This window comes from Limulus polyphemus, unplaced genomic scaffold (genome assembly GCF_000517525.1).
Source record: "Limulus polyphemus unplaced genomic scaffold, Limulus_polyphemus-2.1.2 Scaffold5514, whole genome shotgun sequence".
NCBI lineage: Eukaryota > Metazoa > Arthropoda > Merostomata > Xiphosura > Limulidae > Limulus > Limulus polyphemus.
This window is the reverse complement of record NW_013671124.1, coordinates 10,670-19,929: the sequence shown is the minus strand read 5'-3', so window position 1 is coordinate 19,929 and position 9,260 is coordinate 10,670. Positions and strand designations below refer to the sequence as shown.

Sequence of the window (9,260 nt, the reverse complement as noted above, 5' to 3'; positions counted from 1 at the left end):
TACCACCATTGTTGACCTTTTGGTGTGTGTAGAACGAGAGCATAAAAGTAAAACAGAACAGGTGAGTCTGAAGCCAGTGTTTCAAGGCTTTGTAGCAAATTTAAAAACCATAAAATATTTTATAATGGACTGGTAAAACACATTCCATATTAATTCATATCATATAAAATAAAACTTAAATAAAACTGGTTTATTCTTTCCGAATACAACTTTATGATACACTTAATTTCAACAGTCGCTCTATAACAAACACTATAACTCACAACGAACTTCTCATGTGCTCAACAATATTCTTACTCATTACCTCCGCAGTTCAATTACACACACATATATTGTTCCCGTCACTTTGTGACCATCTTATATATACTAGACTAACACATATCTAGTAAACACTAGAGCATTCATGAAGGAACAGGATATTTCTAGAAGGACGTGGCATGATACTAGTCACGTGATCTCACTGACGCAACAACCCATTTCATTTTTCATCTGCTTCCAGGTATGCAATTGTTGAATAAGGGGTATGACTGGAAACCTTACCTTGGTGAATCCAGACTTTATTGCCCTCATTTCCAGATGGAGATCCTTCTTCATTAAGTTCCATACTATTGTTTGGGATGTACATGTGGATACATTTATCACTGCCTTTGTGTTTATGGATTTTCACCTGTTACAAGACACTGTACTCTGCTTACCATAAATGGAGTAGAGCTTGTTGCAGGTTTCTTTCTGTATGGTCTTGGTGCTTCCAATTGATTTATATTCCTTTGTTTTCCAATGCCATTACATACGAGGGGTATCCTCAGTCTTCAAAATTCTAAATCTCTGGTTTGAATACATATTTATGACCTAAGTGTATGAATACTTTGCTTCAGAAGGGCTGTTACATATACTTCTCAAAAGCAATCAATTTTCAATGGTATTATGCTCATTACCTACAAAATACTGAACAAAGTCAAAATGTAATTCTTATACATAGCATTCCACAACGACTTTATATCAGTTCTAGTTATCAATATGACTTGCTGATTTGTGTATTCAGAATTTTTTTCATATAATATACTCAACTGTATATTCTACTCTTTATACACTTGCTTCAAATGTTTTTAACAAAGTTATCATAAAGTATCTTACTGTAAAATTATAAATGAATTACCTATTTTATGCACCTTTCTATACACTTATTTTAGAAAATCATTACATAAACCAACAGTAAATTAAACAATGTAAATTTTTAGTAATTTCTTTGTAACTTGTAGTTTGTTGTATAGCTGAATTTAAATATTCAGGAAATATCAACTCAAACACTTGCATTTGATCATAGAACACTTGTTAGGGGCCCTAAATAAGCCTATTGTGTAAATAGCCATTTCAGCTATACATTCAAATGTTTAATTTATTGTATTATTTGTAACAACTGTGGCTAAATCTACATTGGAGAAACCAGCCATATGCTTGCTGAACACATACAAGAACTCTAATGTAGCATCTTGATTAAAGATCAAGATAAACCTGTAGCTCAACACTTCAACAAAGATGTTCTTTCCCTTCAGCACTTTAAAGTGCTTGTCCTACAACATGCCATCCTCCAACACCAACCAAAAAACATAATTGAAAAATAAATCATTTTCAAATTGGGTTGTTTAAGTCCTTTGGGTATTAATGAATGGTTCAGCTTTTTATTATTCTCATTTATTGCCTTTAAAATCGTTTAATTTATTTATTTCAATACTTTTTAACATGTTCTTATTGACTGTTTTAATATTTTTTATAATTTTAATTACCTTATTCTTAGTAACACTTTTCCTCAGCTTTCTGTAAAAAAAAAAGAGCATTTGCTTGAAACACTGCTAAAGAAATAAAATACAACCATAATTTTTAAAGTAATTTATTTCCAAAAGTCTAATTTCTATATCTCATCACCTTTGCATTTTTTTCATTTATTCATTCATATATTATTATAAATCTTTTGTAACATACTACTGCTAAGCTGTAAAGTTAGGTATTGATAACTTTTGATGATTAATTTTTATTTTTTAAACAGAATAGTCATTCTCCTGTGCATGTTGAGAAATGTGCATATGATGTTGAACAGTGTGAAAATACACAAAAACACATGAAGCAGGTATTTTGGACATTAGCCACAAGCTACCTAGAACCTAATGACTGGAAACATATTGCAAGACATTGGAAATTTAATGAAGAACATATCAAAGCAATTGAACATCAATATACAGGTATATGTAAGTCACAGCTAATATGTATATAGTATAAGGTGTACACAAATTCTATTGTAATATGCAATCATTTTCTTTGATCGCTGCTAAAATAATTTCTGTAAATTTATTCTCAATAAAACCTAAGCATACACTATGATAAAATATTACATTTGCATTTCACTTATTTTAATGGTGTATTAGTGATCTACATATTGAGGTTTATTTCTGTAGGTAACATTATTTTTTCTTTTGCCTGCTTTACAGCATCAAATAATGTATAAAAAATAATAATAGGCAGAGAAGTATGCTTAAGTTTTTTAAATTTTATTAGTCTTTAGAATTGAATCTTAGTTGAAGTATTCTTTGAGAGTTTTCAAAAAATATCTATTTTAAACACTTTAAGCTTAAAACTGAAACAGAAGTGTTGGTACAACAAATAATTTCTATGACATCATTTCAGAATTTGATCAGTTAATAACTTAAAATATTCAGGAAATTAGATACTGTTAATTTCAGTGACATCTTTTTTCTAATAATCAGATTTTACATTTTCTACCTTGTCGAAACGTTGTACATTTGTTGTTATGTTAAACTTATATTAAAGTTTTTCTTCATTACCCATTCAAGCCATCTCCAACCATTATTAGTCTCAAAGTGGGTTCCTCATCATCGAAATACATTTTGTGTGTTTATGTCAAGCATTATTCTTTTATACATTCATTTTTAAATCAAATAAATTTGTTTCTGTTTTATTATTAACAACTTTTGTTTCTGTGTCATTTAAAGTGGATCATTGGCTACAGGTATCAAATTTCTTATTTCTTAATAGGTATAGAAAATTTGAGCTAATAAGATTGTGGTTATTACTAACAGATAACATCAGCTTTCAAAAACATGTGATTGAAGGTATAAGTTATAAAGCATGATTTTTTCTTTTCCTTGTAATTTAACCATTTTATGCAATAATGCATGTTAAGACTTGATCAGTCTTGGAAGGATTCCACCCCTACCTCTCCAAGGCTAGACCACATTGGTAGTACACTATTATCAGTAAAATTGAGCCAGAAAGAAACAAAACAGATCAGTTAAGTCTCATTAAAATGATGCAATTGATTCATACGAGTCTTGTTTCTATAAGTTTTATTTTTCTACATATCCCTCCATAGTGTGACTATTGAGAAAACAGATGGTGATAAGTAATTATTTTACATTGAGTTCTATGTTCATTGTTAAATGTGCTTTCAGGAAAGTTGAGCTACAAAGAACATGGTTATAGAATGATGTTAATATGGCTTCATGGACTTCCTGCTACAAAAAATCCTATCAAAGAACTGTTTGAAGCCCTTGTAGCAATAGGGAAGCAAGACTTAGCAGGTTAGCTATATTGTTTAATGTTAAACTAAAATTTTTTGTCACTTACTTATTCTGAAAAGAAATTTGTTAATCAATAATAAAAATGTAACCTAGATTAAAATATAAGCTGTTTCAAGATAACGTAAGTAATAACAATTTAATAAACTCATTATTAGTAGTGTATTTCACTTAATTTTAACAAAACTGCGGTATTTCAGAAAAGATTCGTAGAAAGATGGAAGAGGATTACGTACCAAGAAAATGTCCACCAGAGAAACTATGTATCATGTGTTCTGTTTTATGATTATCTGAGAAGGAAACTCTCTAATTTCAAAAACAGCTAAGACTTATTTGGCAGTGATATCTTGATATTTAAAGGCTTAAGGGCTGACTGTGTGTGCAGGAAAACCATTATTTATATACTGAATGAACACAAGTTCATAATATGTCACTCACAATACAATGGTTTCTGGATTATAAAGCTATGCATTTATATTAAGTTACTAATGTGCCAACAGAATGCGCATGTGTGTGTACTTTGTGATTAACTGTAGGGCAATAGTATACAACTGTCCATACGCACATATTTACTTGCATAGACAAATTTTTCTATCACTTTTGTTTTTGACCAAATATTTTACTAATCAACTCATTCATCAGTCAGCTTCTCAAACTGACTTAAAATTTATTTTATCAACTTTTACTTAGTAGCTGTGTATATGAATTTTAAAAATATGATAAAATTTAGGAATACTGTAATAAGGTAGTAAAAAAAGATATACTCAATCTTAATATTCCCTCCAGAAATGGAAAAGATGTAAATATAAATTATTGGGCTATATCAGCATAAAAATTTAAAGAAAAAACATTTTAATCAGAGACCAGTCTGATGCATATATTTCATAATTTAGGCATTTTCTAATAATAGCAACTTGCAGAAAGATATTTATAAGCTTGTGTAAATACTGAGTCTACCCCAGTTCTTTCTTAAAACACATTAATGAGAAAAGTAACAATGTTTATTAAGACATAACTATGATATTAAAAGTTATTATAAAATTTGTTGGTCCATAACTGGAATACTAGTCAACAGAGATCTATAATATTTGGTAAATAATAAGATGACAGGAAATGCAATTCCAGAGCCAAAAATAATTATCACTATGGGGCCTTGATTGTGAACTTTGCATATCAAGGACTATATAAAACCAGCATCAAACATACCATAATTTATTTTTCACATGCTGTTACTCCCACACATCGCGGAGGAGGAGATTTAAATGAAGTAGTCTTCATGTAAGATAATGCTCTACCAAACATTGCATGTATAGATTATCAAGATGTTGGTAGAATATTTGGGGGGGGGGGTAAAAAAAACAACAGATATTTTACACACATATGGCCAGCATGGTCTTCATATTCATCCTTGCTGATTTTTGACTACAAGACCACTTGAAAACATTGGTGTATCATTGCAGACCTGAAAGATATTATACAACACTAAGTTTGTTTTGCTGTTAAGCATTAAGCTATACAATGAGTTATCTGTGTTGTGCTCATCGTGGGTAGAGAAAGTGAATATTTTGTATTATAAGCTCTCACACTTACCATTGAGCCACACCAGGGAGCACAATCCTAACATGTAACTGTTGGAAGTCAAACAGTAACATTTCAGAAATAAAAACAACAATGGTAATCACTTAGAACATTATCATCATATTGGCTGTAAGAATTTAACAATCTGCACCAGATGGTGATAAGTATTTTTGCCACATACTAAAAATACCTTTCCTATCATCTCATTAGTACATCTACCATGTATCAGATTATTAGTTGAGTTAGAATAGGCCAATAAACTTTATAACTCTGTATATATAAGTTCCAAACATAAAGTGCTTTTGATAAACCAGTGCAATAAGTGAAGTTTTATTTCAGAATGTTATTTTTATTACACTGCAGTGCCTCTGATGGTGGCTTTATATGTAAAGTGCAAATATGTTACCACCTGTATACATAGTATCAACCTGCAAAGATTAATAACATTTGTTGCAAAATTTTATTAATGTACGCAAGTTGTTTAAGTATGTATTTGTGGCATATTAAAAAAGATGGTGGCATATAAAATTCTACTTTCATAATGTTTTAACAGGACACGTATAAGAAAAAAATTATGAACTAGTCAAAGGTGTTTAAATTTAATATTTATTCATTTTTTTAAAGCTATGAGAGTGAACTTGATTAAAGCTCTCAGGAGGAACATGTATTTATCTAGCTTTTACAGTTATGCAGTTATGTTTATTTGAAGATTAATGCATCTTTTATAAACTATTTTCTTACAAAATTTGGGGTTTTATAATAAGATCCATCTGTCACTGTGAAAGTTTTAGTGAGTTAAATACAAGTTAAAGCAAACATCAATTTTATGCTGTGATACCTTTTGATGTTGTCATATCACATAGTCAGTGTTTAATCCAGAACTCTATCAGTGTTCATTATTTGAGGTTTGAAATCTCATTGATGCATCAAAAGTAATAAGATTCCTCTCAGTAAGAAAATGATTTTGAATAAAGCTTTAATATTCTTATACAAAAATATTATATCTTTTCAATGTGCATGATAAATTATTTATCTAGTAGAGAGTTTATACTTTAACAACATTAATTTAGCAAGTAAAGTAATTTTGTGAGCCCTCAGAGATATCCTGGTATTTATATGATGCATATTTTGAAACAATACATTAAGACAATTGATCACATGCCCATAAAACAAAACATCATAATCTACAAATTCTTCATTTCTGATTGTAATTCCGATTAAGTGAGGGTCCTAAATGAAAATCAAATCATGAAATCAACATGTGAATTTTTGTGTATTTTACCTGCAGAACATAACAATCATCAAGACATTGCAGTAAACAGAAATGCACTCTATTCAACTCAAATGTTTTCCTGAAGTTCAGTACTTCATCACTGCTTTCTTGTTTATCTTCTGCTTACTGATTCCATCTATAGAAAAAACTACCACTTAATACAAAATATACCACCTGAAGATTTAAAGATTTTAGCTCTAATACAGTGAAGGAAAAAGATTTTTAGTTATATTTCAATTGGAACTGGTTTTTAATAACTTGGAAACAATGCTGTTATCTATTGGAATATTATTTAAATACTGAAGAAAAAAATAGGCACATACCACTAAATACAGGACCCTTAGCTGTAAAGTATGTTCATAAATGAAGTTCAATCCTTTACAAATTAATAAGACTCCCAATAAATCATTTGGTAGTCTATGTCAGTTTTATGTGTATATAGGAAGGTCTGCAAGACAAGAAGTACTCAGTCATAAGATAGGCCCCCTAGTATCCTTATTTTTCTTACCTTGTTTAAAAATTACTATTATTTTTAGTTTTATTTTGGGAAAAGGATATTACTGCATATGTTCTAAATGCCTTTTCACCCTACCAATATATTATTTTGTTACGTCTCTGGTCGTTAATTAATTTTCCATAAATTTGTTCTGACAAAATTTTAGCGACACAAGTCCTTTCTTAAATAAAACTGGTTTATTCTTTCTGAATACAACTTTACGATACACTTAATTTCAACAGTCGCTCTATAACAAATGCTATAACTCATGTCTCACGTGGCCAACAATATTCTCCACATACATTCAATTACTCATTGTTCCATCACGTTGTGACCGTCTTATATATACCAGACTACCCCCAATCTAGTAGTCTCCCGATAATTCACGAAGGTTCGAGAAGGTCGTGGTGTGATACTAGTCACGTGACCTCACTGACGCAACAATTTTGATCTTCAAGTGCAGAAAGATTGTGCTAATATTCAGTGATTGGTGCTTTCAGCCTTAAGAAATAGACAAAAATGATGATGTTAAGATATGGTGTTGCAGAGCACATTTTTCTCAAATAAGAAAAATCAAAGTAAATATTTTGTACTTTTTTTTTTCTCTCATTCTATATGATGAGGTAAACTCTTAGTAACTTGCATAAAAAGTGTATCATGTGTGCCAGCATGACTTCTGCTGGTGACATTTTTAATTTTAACCCTTGTCACACAATCAGACACTTGACTCTAGCTAAAACATTTTGTGGAACTCACCAGTGAATAAGATATGATGCTAGCAATCACTACAAATGTAAAAAGAAATGTATAAAAGTAGGCTGTTACACTATGATTACAATGTACATGTCTTTTAAGAATTATTTTATGAGGGAGTTGCAAAAAAAATCAGACGTGTACAATTTAATTCATAGTATTGCCCTATTTTTTCCTTAAAATCCTCCTATCTTTTCTTGACCAATGTTATAATAAGAATTCTAAGAGATACAAACTAACCATTAATTTTAACCACTATATCAGTATTTCTGGAGAATACATATATTGATATATATATATATATCTTTTTAACTTACATTGTCAGTATTTTAAAATACAAAATACTTAGTTTCACAAACCAAACTATGGCCTAGTGGTTAGCATATTGGACTGGGGATATGAAGGTCATGATTTTTAGATATGGTACTATTAAACACACCTTGTACTTTCAACTATGGGTGCTTATAAGAATGACAATCAATCCCACTAGTTTTCTTCCCGTGGTTTGCAGTTCAAAATTACAGACAGCTATGCTTGAACAACAGGTGCTTCTGATCTAGCCATTTATTTCATTCTACATAAAGGTATCATTTGAATCTAGGACAAGTAGATATCAGACAACTAGACACCTAAAAAATGATGAAGTTGGGCATTTAGACACCTCTTGGTTATTCTAAATTAAAGCAATAATTACAACAGATGTGTTCCATGTACAACACCATACAAGTATAAGCATAGAAAAGACCAGTATATATTTAGGCCTAATATATTACTAGTTTAATTTGCTTCATTATATGATAGCATATAAAAATATGTCATTGTACCAAGTGGGGATCACATTTATCTGGTCAAAAATTATTTCAGTAAAGAGGAAATGGTTTAGTTTTCATGCTGTCATGAATGAAAACGGTTAGAAAACTTACCAGGTGAATTCAAACCTGTCCTTTACTCCATTATATGAACTAAAAAAATCTAGGCCTACTATGTTATCAGTTTAAATTTTCTCCATTATGTGACCTGTATATATATATCTGGGCCTACTAAGTATGTTGTGAAGTTTTAACACCTTTATTAGGTGTCTAATAGTCTTTTTATGTGTCATTCATATGAACAAACAAATTTAACTATGCTACATAAATTAGGTTTATACAAAATGGCTGTTCCTTCTATGTGTGCATTTAGTTACTTTCTTACGCAAATGATCTGTCATTTTTTTCTAACTTAAAGATAGATAGTACTGAATAGTATTTAAGTGAATATTTGTGAAACAAAGGTGATCTGTAAGGTTATTTTGTAAACAACTGAAACCTTGATAGCGATGGATATTAATTGACTCAAGCAACAACTGTCTCAGGTGTCATCTCACGTAATGTTTTGCCAAACTTCAGCTAATTCTTTTTGGGTTTGGTGTGAAACTGGGTTTATTTGATTTATAGTAGCTCTCAAAGATTGTCTTCTTGACCTGATTGATCTTAGAAGCATGGTAGTTTGTGAGCTGTTATATATATATATATATATATATATATATATAATACATACATACATACACTATTATTAGTACAGTAATTAA

General features: G+C 30.2%; 1 protein-coding gene across 1 annotated transcript in view; it reads left to right on the top strand.

The window, feature by feature from the left end:
* The window catches only part of LOC106472673 (ankyrin repeat and death domain-containing protein 1A-like), a 42,791-nt gene extending 35,694 nt beyond the window's left edge, over positions 1-7,097 (top strand). The window contains exons 13-15 of the mRNA XM_022401226.1: positions 2,045-2,237; positions 3,465-3,593; positions 3,791-7,097. Coding sequence (XP_022256934.1) covers positions 2,045-2,237; positions 3,465-3,593; positions 3,791-3,876 — 408 coding nt within the window. The 3' untranslated portion in view covers positions 3,877-7,097. The remainder of the gene's footprint in view (positions 1-2,044; positions 2,238-3,464; positions 3,594-3,790) is intronic.
* The last annotated feature ends 2,163 nt before the right edge of the window (positions 7,098-9,260 follow it).